Source organism: Meleagris gallopavo, chromosome Z, assembly GCF_905368555.1.
Source record: "Meleagris gallopavo chromosome Z, MGAL_WU_HG_1.1, whole genome shotgun sequence".
NCBI classification, from domain to species: Eukaryota; Metazoa; Chordata; class Aves; order Galliformes; family Phasianidae; genus Meleagris; species Meleagris gallopavo.
Window position 1 is genome coordinate 2,290,145 of NC_139435.1, and position 16,740 is coordinate 2,306,884.

Below are 16,740 nucleotides of genomic sequence, written 5' to 3' on the forward strand. Positions count from 1 at the left end.
TAGCAAACATCAAAGAAGTTAGGCCTCTACACAAGGCCGCACTGTCCCACTCCGTGAGAAGGCTGGGACGTGACATGCAGGCACCAAGATACTCCCCGTCTTTCTCCCGAGCTTATCTTTGTGGAAGGAAGGACAAGCAGATATCCGCAAAATAATGAGCAGGTGTGGAAGTCCCCACCTGTGGTTCTGTTGTCCCACGAAGGGCACGGCCAGGGACGGACGAAGCGGCTGTGTTGGTGAAAGGAAGAGTCTCGGGAGGGAGCTGCTGGTGTACGGTACCCTGTGCACTTGATGAAGTGCCAACAGAACACCCCTATTAATCCGAGAGATAGGATCAGATCCTCCTGAGGGATCGGGCCCAAAAATCCGAGAATCAAGGTGTGGTGACCTGTGAGCTGGGGAGTTCACGGTAGCATTCTGGAGGGATGGGTAATAGGAGTTCCTGAGAGCAGGGGAAAAAGGAATCATGCCTAGAGATAGCCCCTTGGGAGAAAGGCTTCAAAATTGGAAAACCAACCCCAAAAGTAGGGACAAAGAACAGGGAAAATATATATAAATACTGTATACAGATATAGCCTAGAGAGCCACTACAGGGAAAATCATTATTTTGACCAAAATAGGGGTCTGATGAAAATTGGACCTGTCAGACTTTGTATTTATATGTAAACAGTAAGACTCCTTTTTCTGAAACAGAATTGGCTTATGTCGCTTAATGGGTGCAAGAAGTAAAAAGTTCCTCACAAGAAGGGGTTGAAGTTCAAAAGAAAAAGGAAAGAGAAACAGAAGGATCATAAATGGGATCCCTTAGATCACTTTGCCCCCTTCAATTTCTAAAGCAATGCAAGCGGCAGTGACCTCACCAGAGAAGGGGAGTGGCTGTGCTGCTGATCTGTGCAGGGCCTGGAGAGAGGATGCACTCTCGATTACCGAGCGAGTTGGAGCAGTGTGAATAGGACCTGGAGAGTTTTCCTTTCTCTAACACTAACCTTACCAATACTTCACTTTATCCTCTTAGGGCAGTCTCCTTAGGTCAAAGGGAAACAGGGTATGCTAATGCCTGCTGTTTTTACTAGAAGAAAAGTTAGCAGTTGTTTCAAGAATAATTTCTTAATTGAGAATCCTGTAAGTGTAGCAGAACAATTAGGTCAATTTCTAGGGCCTAATTTCTACTCATGGATGGAAATGATGTTATCATCGATATGTTGTTTATTGGAGAAGGAGGTGGGCAGCTATGCAAGTGTGGGAAATGAATACAGAGGGAAGGTTGGGCTCTGGAGGGAGGCAGATAGAGGAAAGATCCTGAGGATAAATTGTACTGATTATTGTCACTGTCTTTGTGATTGTTAAATGTTTATGTCATGAAAGTGTTATGTTATGTCGTGTATGAGGCTGTTATGGAACTGAGGGCGTCTAAAGTGATACCGAGAAGACCCCCCTGGGGTGTATTTTGGCTCACTGGAGAAACATTGCTGGTGAGTCAGGGAGAATATTAAATAAGAAACTAGGAACATAAATGGAATAATGGGACTGATTTTATAATTGAGTACTTAATCATGAGAGACCAAGTGCTGGGTGTTTGTGGAAGTTGAAGAACACTAAGGTTTGATTTGTGGATTTTGAAAGGAATGGGACAAATTGTTTTGATGGTATAAGAAAGGGTAATTGTTGATGGTATACAGAAGTAGAACTGAGGGTATGCGGAAGTGTAATGAGGGTACGAATAGTGGAATAATGTACAAAGGAAAAAAGGTTAAAGAGAAAGTGAGTTTATCTGAGCTGGCATGAGAGCAATTCCCCAGCACCATTCCCCCGCAAGCAGAGCTTGGTGTGAGAGAGTGAGCTGCAGATGGAGACTGCTGCTGTAATCAGCATTACTTGCAAAGGGGGAGTTGGAGAGGGTAGGGCTCTGGAAGTGAGAATAGCCTCTGCAGAGATCTAAGAAACCCGAAATCCCAGTGTTAGCACTGGAAGCCTCTGGAGAGGAGGAGGTAAAACTGTAATATGACGTTAGTAGTTTATGTAATGATGAGTTTGGAAAGTGAAAAGTTTGGGAAGGACACAGGCGGAGGAAAGCAAAGGTGAGAAGGGTGTAACAGGGAAGTCAGGACTGAAGAGAGGTGAACGATGTGAAGGAAAAACAAACAAACAAAAACTGATTGAGAAACAGAGATAGTAAGGAAATTGGGAATAACAGCAGCTGTTACTGTCGTGGCACCAGAGTAGAGCCGTAGGACCCAGGGACCCTCTCAGAGAGAGGTGGTGGGGGGCTGGAAGGCCCAGGGAGGGCTCCTCTCCACTGGAATGAAAGTAATGTGTAAATTACTGAGCAAGAGGGAACCGTCTCTGGTTGCAAAGATGAAGGATGGGAATTTGGGAAGTTTACCCTAGCAGATCCACTGGTTATATTACAGCTAGGGGAGCAGATAAAGAAGTTTACCTTTCGGTGGATACGGGTGCCTCTTACTGCCCGTAGATGATTTTGTAACTGTAGAAGGAGCTAATGCCCAATAAGAAAAGGCTTACTTTTGGGGATTAATTAAATATAGACTGAGAAAACAAGTAGCAATACACAAATTCTTGTACATGCCAGGTTACTCTGGCAAGAAATTAAATAAAACTGGAGCTAAGGATCAAACAGTATTAACTGATTGAGAATTCTAAGTCTGCCTTTAACACAAACAGGGAAAAACAAGTTTACAGCCCCAGAAGGTTGCCTCTGATGCCTCTCAAAGACTATATATATTTTTTTTTCCTCTTTCCACAATGGCAAAAGAGTGTTCAGTCTCTTTCCTGATCCAAATACTCCACTTTTGTCATCTTTCAGTCTGATTTTTGGTCAGCAATAACTACTTGTAGACATCCCTGCACTACTATCCATACTCTAGATTTCACATCAGTTAACTCAGAGCAATTTCCCCTTCACCTCTTCAGCTCATGTGTCTGTGTAAAAGCTTGCTTCTTCACTTGGTCTTGCCATCCTGATTTTTTTGCCCAGAAAGAATTGAAGATATTACTCATGAAACTGAGGCAACTAATCCTTTTCTACTTTTTAATTTAAAAACCTAAAGCTCAACACCAATTCCCTCTGGCATTTGGGGAGAAGAGACAGAAGGTCACACGAGCATCAGCTCTTTGAACATTCTTCAATTCTTCTGCATCGAGGTGAAAGAAATGAAGTGAGGAGAGCCACAAGCTGATGAGGCTGTGGCACTTTATTGACACAGCTGTCTTCTGAGCATGCATCCTAACTACAATCATCAGATGCCAAACTCACGATCCTATTGCTTCCAGGAAGGACATGAAGCAATAGGAAAAATCTCTTTTCCTTCAGATCAGTGAAATCAATTTCTGCCTTGAAGTAAGCAGCAGCTCCTAGGGACAGGCACACCATGCTAAACCATTACCATAATCTTTTGCAACTAATTGCCAACAGATGCCATGGAGAGCACCACAGCTGTCAGTCTGGACACTGCCTGGTACAAATAGCCCAAAGTACATGCCCTTAGGTGTTGACACAATTTCTAGAGAAGTACTTTTAAAAAGTCAGATGCTTATAGCTCTGTGTGGTGGTGGCACATAAAGAGGAGGGCTATGGGGGTCCTTCAGGAAGGTGGCATTTGAGGTAGAACTGGAAAGCACAGTCCAGCTTCAAACTGGCCACATCTCACAGAGGTTCTGCAGTAATACCCATGTATCTTCAAGCCCTGAAAAATTTTATGATAAAGTTCATCTTGAAAGCAAAATTAAAAAAGAAGAAGTCACACAACTATCCACGAAGTTCTAAAATATAATTGTTAATGCAATCATGTTAGGAAAAAAAATATATAGATTGTTGACTACTAGCTCTTAATGTGCTCAACATGGGCAAACCTTATTAGTTAGTGTAGTTAATTTCTTTTCCTTCTGAGAAAAACAGAAACCCCAGATTCTCAGGCAGTTGATGCTGTGACAGTTCATCCCAGCTCTTATCTGTGTGAGCAGTGGAATTTGATGTGTGAAACCAGTACTGTAACCTCTATGAAGTAAATAATTAACATTTACATTCCTCCTGAAAGAAAAGCCCAAAATAAGAAGCTATCTGGACACATCTAGAACTCGTCTTCACAAACTTGATCAACATTCTATGTGTGGAAAAAAAAAATGATTCCTCAGTGCTGGCTCTTGCTCTTCTTTTTATTTCAATGGTGTAGTCACAATGCTTGTAGCACCAAAGCAAGGACAGCAGGGAAGAAAAAATACAATCCAGAGCCTGGACGTGCAGAAAGAGGAAAGGCAGATTCCCTGATCATATTCTAGGTGGTAAGGGCCTATCAAATCCTGATAAGAACACTTCCTGGTGAAGAGCAGAGAATTGCTTGGGTTGGAGGGATCCTAAAGCTTAGGCTCCAAGAGCCCATCCATGGCCTCAGGCACCTCGAGAGATGGGGCACCCACAGCTCTGGGTAGCAGTGCTGGGTAAAGAATTTCCCCCTCACATCTGACCTAAATCTGCCCTCCTTAGTTTAAAGCCATTTCTCTTTGTCCTGTTACTATCATTCTGGTATCAGCTGGATGAAGTATTTGTACCACATGTGGGGGGGAAAAAAAAAAAAAAAAAAAAAAAGAAGTTTGGGAAGAAATAATTTTATTGGAAAAATAGCTGACATTTACAAATGCACTGCAACATGAACCACTAAAGAAAAGAGCTTGCTTGCTGAAAGGTCACAAGCATGCCATTCCAACCATGATAAGCGTAAGGCAGAAAGCTGCAGAATATACTAAGTACAAAATTTTTCATTAGTGCAAATAAATCAACAAGAAGGAAATCTTCTATTCAGGATACTTCAGGTGAACTAGAGTCTTCTGGTTTCCAGCATATCTTGAGTCAGCATTTCAACAGTCTTTGAGAGGTCTACCTCCAAGGCACTCTAGCAGGAGAGAAAACCAACAGGACTCAGTAAATGCAAAGCAGTTTTCATACATTCTTCTTGCACAAGCACATCTACAATGATCAAACCTTAAGATGTTATTAGCACTCATTATCCCAAGCATTGGACTGGTAGTTCTCACTACTCCAAGCAGCAGTGGTCTCAATATTCACCTATGGAGAAATCTCCAAATGAAGCACTAAATATGCTCAGTGGCCTTTATATAGCATGCCCTAATGGGACATCAGATATCTTCAAGCTGAACTACAGAATGCACACTCCCAACAAAAGCCTGGCATGCTGGTAAGGTGAGCTTGCACTATAAAACAATTATCTCACCAATCTGAGCCATCTGAACCATCTGAAAATGTACAGAGTATTTAAAAATGCAATTAGAAATCACATTTGAATGGCTTGGCATTGAATACTTTGTGCTGTGTCTATGAGCAATTAAGTACTAACACAAAGAAACAAAGACAGCTTTTATGCTCCAATATGGACCAGCTCACTATGGAAAGCTTCATACAGACCTTCTAAACATTGCCAGATTAAATGTTTCCCAACAATGCCTGCAGGTTGCACACGCGTGTATGAAATGAATATTATGTTCTGTAGGGAAAAGTCCCTGTTGCAATCTACAAGGCAGCTGTTCAGTAATACATGGGCCTTACTACACTTTGAGAATTCAGGAGCAGTAGAAGTTTTGGAACTAAAAAGCTGCAGTGGAGTGAATAAGCATTCTGACAGACAAAGCAGACAAAAATCCAGAGAGACATATACCTAACCCCCATTATGAACAACTGCCTCAACACCATTAGGTATCATGACTCCAACTGTTCCTCCTACCGACATGCACTGCTTCTGCCTTACCAGAACAAAATTTCCCTCTAGAGATCATTAAGACTACAATCTGAGGCTGATAAATCCACAAGCAATTAATGCATATAGATTGTCTTAGTATGACAGCACCCATTTAAATATCTGTGAAAGATAAAATCTCTTACCAGTTGTCGTTTTGTTTCTTCAACCTTCACTCGTGCAAGGGAAAGACTCTAATGAGAAAAAAATAGCATGAAAATCAATATTTCAACTTGAATTACAGAGTTCCTGAATCATTGCAAGTCTCTAATTATATGCCACAGGGGAATTCAAGGATAATGAAAGCAGTTTTGTGTATGCTTTTCACATACAAAAGGTACTGACATTAAAAACCTATTATCAGCTTCATTTGAACAATCAGATATTTTTCACAAGTCTGGTATGGCCTAATATCTAAAAAATACCCGCTTTTCCACATTAGCCAATCAACAAACTGGTTTTTAAACACATCCAAGAATGGATTTTTCAGAGCACAATGCACCTTTAGCACAAACCATCCTTCATTCTGTCTGCACCAGAAGCAGGGCATTAGGGCTCTGCCTGTCTCTTCTGACAGGGAGTTGGGGGAAGGAAGAAACTGGGAAACCTAATGCAATTTGAACGTCCTGTTGTGCTTGAGATGAGGCAGCTGCTTCTTTGACTAAGATGAATTTAACAGAGAAGCAATCATACCCTCTACCTTCATCCATTTCCTTACAGGAAGATATGTTGAGGGGCAAGACCACAATGGAAGGGTTGAAGAGGTGAAGAGAGAAGGATCGTGCAGCAGACAAGTACCTTAGTTCACAACACAAATGATGCAATTCATCACAATTTCTGTGCAACTTTCGAGAAGGTCCTCTGTTTCTCTGTACCCCTGTGCTCCATTTTTCTAAATGGAACAAGCCTTTTTTTAACTCTCAGAGGTTAGCCATATCACATGGTCATCAGATAACGAGGTAACGGGCACTATTAGGTAAGTCACAATCGTGACTATTTTGCTTACTGTTCTATTTACTAAATCTAAAACCCACATTCAACTATTTGCTCTACTTTTTACCAAATCTTGCTGGAATGTCAATCCTTAATACTCATCTGTAAATATATGGGCAATTTTCCAAAGATCAGAAATATTTGAGTTTAGCTGTCCGAAGCATTTCAGATAGCACAGAACAGATATCACACAAAACCAAGGCCTTTCCCCACTCTCCCAGACTAAAGCTCTGTTTGCCCATGATTTCTTTGTGCCGCTATGAACTTGTTTACAGAATTACTCTCAACTGAAAGTCTTCTGTAACACTGGTTCTTCTTATTTGAAATAGGTAAAATCTTTTTTACAAAAGGTGCTTTGCAGAGCAGCCTGATTGTAACTCCTGGCATGGTGACCAGAAGCACAAAAAGCCAGAAATTAAAGCAATGAACAGAAGGACAAGGTCTCTCAAAACAGCAATTCAGAAAAAAAATGTGCAGACTTTTTTGGTCGTTTTTTTTTTTTTGTTTTGTTTTCCAAAAGGGCTGAATACCCAGGACTCTCAGATAGAAACCAAAGATGATAATGGAGCAGAGCAGACAGTGCTCCTACAAGATGCACTACATGTTTAGGGGCAAAGTCTACATTTGTATTTAGGTATTTCTTCCTAAATTTATGCCCCAATGTGTCAGTATACCTACAAAATCCTGTTAAACTTAATAGTTATATTTTCTAATTTTCAGATAATTTACCTTGATACTGAGTTCAATTAGCCAATCTGTTAAGATCATATTCCTACACATTTTGTTAGAACAAAGTTTATCTGTCAAGCATACAATTATTTTTGGCTTTGCTTAATCAATAAATAGCCTTGTGTTGAAGTAAAGCTTTTAGTTAACACTGTTAACAGATATTTAGAGAGCTTTCTAGCTACTAAAATATAGCAAGAGCTTCCTTTATATTGTGAACTCTGTTAAAATTAATTTGATTGCAAATATAGAAGAGCCATGGAAAAAATAATTACAGGAGGTAGATCAATGTAGCACTTAAGATCCTTCTTCAGATACTCCATTTCTTCCTGCATTACAAACAGTTTCTGTGAATAGAGCAAAATAGATTATATTCTATAGTCTTCCTTGTATTGATTTACACCACTTCTACATTTACTATTATCTGCAGCATTTTGGAATGCACAGATCTTGGTAAGAGCTCTTGTGATCCTTCTTAAAAATAAAAAACTGAAGATCAACCATTTGCTCAGCGATGAGTCAGTTAAACCTAGTACAAGTTTTACACAGAGGTATTTTCCTTTGCTTTCTGAAAGCACACAGCACTGTTTCTAATAGCAGAACCACCTGATCTCACCTCCCTGAAATAAGAGATTTCAAAGGAGGCTCCACCAGGCAGACAACTTTCAGAGTTAACATCACTGCAGGTCCCATAAAGAACAGAGCCAAGGATGAAGATGCATTCTCATGCTTATGGCTTATTTGTGAAGACAGTTTTGCACATGCAGCAGAAAAAAGAAATCCCCAACCACTTTGGTCATTCTGTTAATAAGAGGAGGTAGTTGCTCCTGGAGGCTGAAAGTTTATCACGTTACAAAGCACTTAGCTTTTTTCAAATATTCAACCTGTAGTAAAAATAATAATAAAACACTCAGAAGAGGAAGTCATTCATGCTGCCTATTTGAACTGAACTCTTGGCAAAGCTCGTAGAAATGCCAGTAAGTACAAATATCCCTTTTACTCAAGTTTTAGAAGATGACAGAGGTCAGATAAAGACAGAAAGGTCCCTATGCCACTTCGTATATAGAATTCCAACTCGAATTATTTTTGGTTAGTACTATTCTCAAATGTTGAGCCAACAGTGCCACCCAGTGCTGCATCCTGAGAATGACAGTATTAAAAAAAATAATAATAAAAAAAATCAGGGAACCTACTTTCATTGTTCAGCTTAATAGGCAGAAAAAGCTAGAAAAAAGAAATAGGGAGGATTCGAGTTCCCACTAGAGTAATAGCAAATAATGTTAAAGTGTGCTGAGTGCAGAACACAAATGTGTTACAGGTGTAAAATACTTCAGCACAAAGCTGGAGAACAGCTTGCAACTCCAGAAGCAATTTTTATTTTAACAGATTTTCTTGTTGGGTTTATGATTTAGCCCAAAAAGCTGTGTCTAAAGTCACAAGAAAAAGACACACAGTGATTTGGGATCTAGGATTCACTCAACCTCCTCCTCCTCTCATTGAGAAGCATCTGAGGGAAGGTTTACTTTGCACAAACTAGAAGCAGTCACTCAGATCACTTTATCTAGAAACTGCAATACATAGGCAGCTATGTAATGAAATATATTCCACAGAATGTCCACTCTGTTTAGAAAATGGATCATTGTAGAAACCTCCATCCTGTACCTACCTCATACATGCCCAGTAATGACTCATGAATCAATGACTGGTTTATCCCGTTGGCAGCAAGCTGCTTCTAGAAACAGAAAAGAGCTTATACATAACTGATCACAAAATCTAACAGAGAGGAAAGAGATTTTGCCATTTTGAGTGAAACAGGCAGGCAAGAACACAATTCAGTAAGAGTACAAATCAGTACATTGGAGTACATCCAGTACAGTTGGAGAACATTCGGGTGAGGTATTGGAACGGGTTTCCTGGGGAGGTGGTGGAGTCACTGTCTCTGGAGGTGCTCAAGAGAAGAATAAATGTTGCTCTGAGTGACATGGTCTAGAGAGATCACTGGCATTGCTTGATGGCTAGACTAGATGATCTTAGTGGTCTTCCTAACCTTAATAATTTTATGATAAACAAAGCGTTCATGTAGCCATCATCAAACAGGAAAGGTACAACTTCAGTCTTCAACATTTAATCATTTATTAATCTCAAAAAAATCTCTCAGAATTTTGACACAATTTATCTCAGTGAAGCCTATGCTCTACTGATAACTCTTCACTATACCCTTACACCATGGTACATCACAATAAGCATCAAGTAGTCTGAGCTATTAATGTTTTCAGTTATAGTAGAAGGAAAAGTATCCTTGCATTTACCATAGGATGTTCTGGAAAAGGAACATAAAAATAGCAGGAACAACTGAAGTGTGGTAACTCATCCTATTAGACCAGAAGTCTTAAGTCCAAGAGTTTAAGAGACTTCAAGGATGCCCTTAACTACAATTTTGGACCCAACCAACTATGGCTGCTGCAGCCTGTCACAGCATTATGTTAGATAATTCTTTCTACTTACCACAACAGTCTTAATCCTAATTCTTAAATCTTCACATTTGTCTTTCAGGAACTTCAGGTTCAGAAATCGGCTCTTAGTTTTGGATCCTTCAGTCTGAAGACGTGACTTTACTTTGTCAAGATTCCTTAAATAGAAAATAAACAAACCCTTACGTTCAAAGAGATACCAGTATACATACACCATTTGGCCACCTATGTTCAAGCTGAACTTCTTAATACAACCAACACCAAAAGGAGACAATGAAGAAAACATTTGCATTTTGCTGTGAGATTCCCCAGGGGAAATATCCATGGAACTATCCATCCACCTCCAGACTCACAAAGGCTCACACTCAATGTTCTCTAGAGGCTTCTTCTAACCCCTACACTTTCGTGATTTGCCTTCAACCTCAGTGGAAGGCAGTGGGTGGAAGATGCCAGCCCACACCAGAAAACTCCTTGCAAACTATTTTTAGTTTAAAACAGATATAATTGTATCCCAAACCTCCTTCTGACCCTTGAAAATGTCCACAGAATACAGCTCGTGACTTAAAGTTCCCAATATTAAGTAGAAATGTGTCAAAAAACTAACAATTAAATTACTCTTGTTAGTTATCACAAGAAATGCACGACATCACAAAGATCCACAGTATTGCTCACATATTTCCCCTTTTTCATCCATTACTCACTTCTCTAACCGCTCTTCCAGCAACAGTTTAACAGCCAGTTTTTTCTTAAAGATGAGCAATTCCTGTTCCATTTCTTTGTTTTCTGATTCTGCTGCATGCAGTTCCAAACTCCTATCACTGATGGTACAGAAGAAGCTGGCGAAAAGAGTGGGAAGGAAGAACTCAGAATTATTACTGTTGTTGTTTCCTCTCCCCCTACCCTTACCACAAAGCACTTGTTTTTCCTGTTATCATATATCTGGTAAATAGCAAGTGTTTAAGAAGAAAAAAATATAATACATCTCTGAAGGTATTTGCTTTCTTTAAGTAACAAAATTTTATCTGGGAAAAAGTCCAGCAACCTAAGCACTGGGAAATGCTAAACAAGACCTGTCATTCTAGTGAATGAAACAACCAGGCCAGAAATAATTACATGCTCCACTCAGAGCTTGCCAGATTGCCTTTGAGAAAAACCCTATTTAGCCCTCAAAAATCTATGTCCCTAGTATACAATCAGAAAGTATACAATCAGAAGTATCTCAGTCACTTACTCTTCCCAGTGGTTCATAACTGCTTGCTCCTCTAGCTCAGAAAAGAACAGTAAGAGCAAAGCTCTTAAACATGATTAAACAAAAAACATTGGATTTTAAGGCAGATTTTGCCTTCTCCTAACTGACAATGCTCAGTGCACTCCTCCTGTTACAGTTTAAAGTCAGACAGAGAAGCCTGAAAGAACAGACTAACAGCTGCCACTTTTCTGTGTCAGAGCCAAGGAAATCTCCTTACATGAACTGAGGCCAGATAACAAATGAAAGAGATGAGCTGAAACTGAGTCACCAGCTACATTTTCACAGTCCTTGCTTGCCTGAACAGTATGAAAGCTGCTCTAGCTTGTGCTACCTGGCATGACAGTCCTAGTAACAAAATTCTACAGCAATTGACCACAAAATTATAGGTCGAAAAGAGATTTAACTGAGGCTCCTGTTGGGCGTTAGATGCTTTCCTTGAGGAGAAGGACATTAGAGCTATTAGTGCTTTGTGCTCAGTTTCTGTGCCTTCTAAAACTGCCCAAGTGGTGCAAAAACTGGACAAGTAGGATTCCTGGTGTGAAAACTCACTTTGAAATGGTTGAATTGAAAAAAACTGAAGGAAGCAGCACAGATCACCAACTGCTGCAAGTGGGAAGAATTACCTGGTAAAAGAAGTGTCCTTTGTTTCAAGTATCATTGCACTGTCTACCAGAGTTTTAAGGTGGGCACCGCCTTCTTTGGACAGTTGGGATGGTGAAAGATCAAGGCTTTCTACGAGAAGGCTCTGCAAATATTCAGCTAAAAAACAAACAACCAAAATAGATTTATTTTTAATACTGCTGTTCTTTCAGGTTCTAGATGGGTCTATCTAAAGCTACAACCCAATTTTAGCCTAGAAATTTTGTTTATCTCTCCCCTGTTAGATAAAGAGCCATCGTGCTTGTCATATCAAAACTTTATTAGTAAAGACATTCCCTTGTACCAGGGCAGCCTCACTGCAGTCTAATTTGCAGAAAAGCTTGCATCCACACCTGTCTGTCAGTGCTCACATTTTCTAACAGCCTAAATCAACTGTCTAGTTTCCATCGTTATCAATCTGATGGCAAGTCACTAGAAGACCTGAAGAAAAACAATCAAGCAGGGTTTTACAATGTCAGTCTATTCAAAGAAAAGTTTCTGAACAAAGCCAATGAAGGGACCATCCTTTAGGATGTGTTAAAAACATTACGTTTTCCTGTGTGTTTTCTGGACCAAGTGAGTGGTACATGATTAGACACACACTCCAGGTAGCATAAGCAAAACTTAATCACTTCACTGCTGTTTCAAATTCCTGAAGTGCTTTCCTGAACAGGGGACTATCATCAGCTCAGACTCTTAAATCAGCTGTAGGGCTGCTCCTCTGTGTATCCAGCCAATATTTGAATACTGTGCTATTCAGCCCAGTAGGCCAAGAGGTCTTAAAAATTAATCTGCTTGTCCTTATTTACAGCCTGCTCAAGCCAGCATAAAAACTTGCTCTTGACCAATCTTACGTTAGATTGCATTTTGCTGAAAGAATGGATTGCCTTGCAGTAAAAACTGTAGCACAACAAATGCTTAGCTTTCTGCTATTTCTTTTTGAATACAGTTGAGCTTCACGTTTTAACAGTCTACAAGATCACTAGGAAAAATCCACTGAAGAAACTAACAAGTGGAGCCTTTAGCTCACCATCTGCATCATATTCTGCTGCCACTTGCTTCATGTCTTCTATCAGAAACGAAACATTTCTCTCTCTTTCTTCACTGTATTCCAAAAACATATGCAAGAGATCAACGATCTCCACGTTCACTTCAAGTTGTGACACCAGCTGATTTTCAAACGTTTTCTTTAGCCATGAAGCAATCTGCCGGGCGAAATAAAAGAAGAAGAGCCCAGTGAAAAGACAGAAAGTAACAGCTGGACGTGAGAAAAGCGATGTGCTGCAAGCTCTGCATTCCTGAGAAACGACCCCTGCGACATCACTCAAAGCACAAGTGTAAACAGACGGCATCCCAAATCTCTGCTGCAGCCACTCTCTGAAATTTATAACACCGTTTCCCGCCTCCATCCCCCACCGTTACCCGCTCCGCTTTCTCCTGCAAAAACGCTGCCATTTCCCGCGTTGAGCCTCCCGCCGCCGTCCCGGCATTCCCCGCGCAGGAATTCTCAGAGGGCGCACCGCACGGCCTGCTGGGAGCTGCAGTGCCGCACGGCCTGCTGGGAGCTGTAGTGCCGGGAGGGGGGGGCTGGGCGATTCGTTAGGCGCAGCAAGCGCTTGTATAGCTGATTTTAAAGCTCTCCGTGTTTCCAGAGAATTCGCTTTTCCCCTTACGGACCCTAAACTTTTAAGGAAATTAAGGCTTTTAAGTAGTATAGTGATTTGAGGTGCTTTCTTTTTTGATGGAATTGTTTGTTTCCATTCACATCACGTCAAATTCTTCACCCAGAAGGGATGAAAATTATTTTTAAGCTAAAGGGCAAAATATGTGTGTTACTGCTTACATAAAAAAAAGTTGGGGTCTTTCTTGGAAAATACATCATCAAAGCATGTGAGCTGCTGCGGTGTCACACATTTTCATCTGGCTCAAGGTTGAAGCCCTGCTTTAAGTTCCAGATGTCCCGCTCATCTAGGATAAGCAATCTTCCCAAAACTAGATGCTTCTCAAAGATCCAAGATGGCTATAAATAAGAAACAAGACAGACATCCTTGACATCAGGCACAAGTCCAAAACAGTAACAACCCAGAAGAAATTAAGTGTCCTTGCGCCCAGGTGTGGATAAAATGAGTGGGACACTTCTCCAAATGGCCACTGAAGACCACCAAAGCTCCCATGCAAGCACAGAAGATTCAGTTATGTTACATAACCTTGTACTTACATAATGCTGTGAATGTGGAGTAGGTAGGACTTACACATTAAGTAGGGTGCAGGGAAAACTTTCTGGACTATAAATATAAGCTAGTATGAAGAGTTGGCATGCTTAATTTGTGGGAATATTCCACCTTATGTCCTGTGCGGAATAAAACAATGTCACCTCTCAAAACCCATCTTTTTTATTGTGTTTCAGGAGATTGATAATTAACAACAATATAATTAAGGAGACTGGCAAGGAGCTGCACACTCTCAGCCCCTTCCTAGACTGTAGGAAGAATTAAAGCACTTTTTGGCCTCATTTTCACAGAATCACGAGATTGTAGGTGTTGGAAGGAGCTTCTGGAGATCACCTTGTTCAACAGCTGCTGAAGCAGATTCCCTACAGTGGGTTACACAGGAAAGTGTCCAGGCAAGTTGTATCTCCAGACAAGGAGACTCCATCACCTCTCTGGGCAGCCTGTGCCAGTGCTCTGTCACCTTCAGAGTAAAGTAGTTTCTCCTTGTGTTCCTATGGAACTTCCTACAGAATTACAGAAATCTGCTGAGTTGGAATGAATCCATAAGAATCACTGAGTCCAGTTCCTGGCTCCACACAGGGCTGAACAAACCAAAGAACCTCAGCTGCTCTTCACATGCTTTGCCTTCCAGATCCCTCACCATCTCATGGTCCTCCTTTAGACACTCTTTAAGTTTTATGTTGTTTTTGTATTGTGGTGCTGAGAACTGCACACAGTACTTATTGTGAGGCTACAACAGTGCAGTGCAGACTGGGACAATCACTTCCCTTGACCTGTCAGTAGTGCTGTGCTCCATGCATCTCAGGACATGGTTGGCCTTTCTGGCTGCCTGGGTACACAGTTGACTCATGTTTAACTTGCCATCGGCCAAGACCCTCAGATCTCTTTTAGCAGGGCTGCTCTCCTGCACCTCATCTCTAGTCTATATGTACAGCCTAGTGCCTCCCTAGATGCTGAATTCAACACTTGCTCTTGTTAAACTTCACGTTTTTGGCAATTGCTCAGCTCTTTAATTTGTGTCTCTCTGTAAATCCTCTCCACCCTTGACAGAGCCAACAGCTCCTCTCAGTTGAGTATTGTCAGTGATTTTGCTCAAAACACTGCCTAGTGCTACATCTAAGTCATTCATGAAAACATAAAAACTGACTCTAAAATGGAGTCCTGGGGAGCTCCGCTAGAGACTGGCTGCCACCCTGATCACAGAATCACAGAAACACAGAGGTTGGAAGGAACCTCTAGAGATCATTGAATCCAACCCCATTCTAAAGCAGGTTCCCTACAGTAGTCACATAGGTGGGCATCTTGACAGATTTTGAATATCTCCAGAGGAGAAACCCTTTGTTTTCCATATTATAGGGATACTATATCAAAGGGTTACTGTAACTCTTTGGGTCCTATGCCTCAGCCAATTGCTCACATATCACATTATATTTCTGTATGAAAAGATAGTGTGAGGAGCAGTATCAAAAGCTTTACTGAAATGCAAAGAGATAATGTCAACTGGGTCCTCTTGGTCAACAGTATGGGTAATCTTATTACAAAAAGAAATAGAGTTTGTTAAACATGACCTTCCCTTTATGAACCCATTGTGGCTGTGATCAATGACCACATTATCCTTCAGGTGTTTCCCAGTAACTCCCAGCACAATTTTCTCCATAATTTTACCAGACACCAAAGTGAGACTGACAGGTCTGTCATTGGCAGATTCTTTTTTCTTGCACATCTTCACAGTCAGAACAAGTTCGCCAACTTCCAGCCAACTGTGACCTCTCCAGAATCCTGAGAACCATGAAAAGATAATTGAGAGGAGGCTCGCTATGACATTGGACAGCTTTCTGAGCACCCTCGGCAGAATCCCATTGGTCCCATGGACTTACATGCAGCCAGATGGAGCAGCAAACTGCACACAAGCTTAGTGTTTGGCTGAGCATTGATCATTACCACAGCCACGGTTTATGTTCCAGTTTATACCCACTGCCCCATATCCTGTCCCTGGGCATCACCAAAAAGAGCCTGGCCCCATCCACTGACTCCCACTCACGAAGATATGGATAAGCACTGGTAAGATCTCCTCTCCTTCTCCAGGCTGAAGCATCCCAGCTCACCCATCTCATCCTTTTCTCAAACAGGAGATCACAGAATCACAGAATCACAGAATGGCCAGGGTTGGAAGGGACCTCAAGGATCATGAAGCTCCAACCCCCCTGCCACATGCAGGGCCACCAACCTCCACATTTAATACCAGACCAGGCTGCCCAGGGCCCCATCCAACCTGGCTTTGAACACCTCCAGGGATGGACGGGGCACCCACAACCTCTCTGGACAGCAGAGATGCTCTATGTCCACAGTGATCCTTCTGTTCTGGATTCCCTCTAGCAGTTCCTCGGAACTACGGAGCTCAGAACCGGGCACAGCATTTTAAACCTTGCCTCCGAAGGGCAGAACGCAGGGGGAGGATCTCCTCTCTCGACCTGCCGCCCTCAACCCGGCTACCACAGCCCTCCGTGTCCCCAACAATCCTAGCTATGACGAGGCAGGGCCTCAACCTGCCACAACCCCCAGTCTCCGCGCTCTCCCCCGCCCACTCCCAAGGAAGGAAGTTCTCCGAATGCCGCACTTCGTACGAGCCATCGCATCCATTGGGCCGGGCCGCAGGGCGGAGCGCT

General features: G+C 41.6%; 1 protein-coding gene and 1 long non-coding RNA gene across 3 annotated transcripts; both read right to left on the minus strand.

The window, feature by feature from the left end:
* Window positions 1–4,607: 4,607 nt before the first annotated feature.
* HAUS1 (HAUS augmin like complex subunit 1) lies at window positions 4,608–13,375 on the minus strand. 2 transcript variants are annotated; one of them, XM_085213658.1, is made up of 9 exons: window positions 13,266–13,375; window positions 12,874–13,048; window positions 11,828–11,963; window positions 10,657–10,791; window positions 9,990–10,113; window positions 9,151–9,213; window positions 7,760–7,831; window positions 5,912–5,959; window positions 4,608–4,907 (listed from the first exon to the last, which is right to left on the minus strand). In XM_085213658.1, the coding sequence occupies exons 1-9, from the start codon at window positions 13,296–13,298 to the stop codon at window positions 4,833–4,835; spliced, it is 861 nt and encodes a 286-aa protein (XP_085069784.1). In that variant the 5' UTR covers window positions 13,299–13,375; the 3' UTR covers window positions 4,608–4,832. The 2 variants fall into 2 exon arrangements, with proteins under 2 accessions (XP_085069784.1, XP_010723473.1); XM_010725171.4 differs by having other exon boundaries at window positions 9,151–9,216.
* Window positions 13,376–14,218: 843 nt separating this feature from the next.
* LOC146542102 (uncharacterized) lies at window positions 14,219–16,712 on the minus strand. The gene is made up of 2 exons (XR_014880411.1): window positions 15,762–16,712; window positions 14,219–14,577 (listed from the first exon to the last, which is right to left on the minus strand). It is a non-coding gene; the product is annotated as an uncharacterized LOC146542102 (long non-coding RNA).
* Between the last annotated feature and the right edge of the window lie 28 nt (window positions 16,713–16,740).

Coding starts and splice junctions, on each gene's coding strand:
- HAUS1 (XM_010725171.4), bottom strand. CDS start 13,298: ATGGCAGCGTTTTTGCAGGAGAAAGCGGAGCGG. Junction 10,792..11,827: donor AAGGACACTTCTTTTACCAG/GTAATTCTTCCC, acceptor TCTTTTCGCCAG/CTTCTTCTGTACCATCAGTG. Junction 9,217..9,989: donor TTAGGATTAAGACTGTTGTG/GTAAGTAGAAAG, acceptor TTCTGTTTCTAG/AAGCAGCTTGCTGCCAACGG.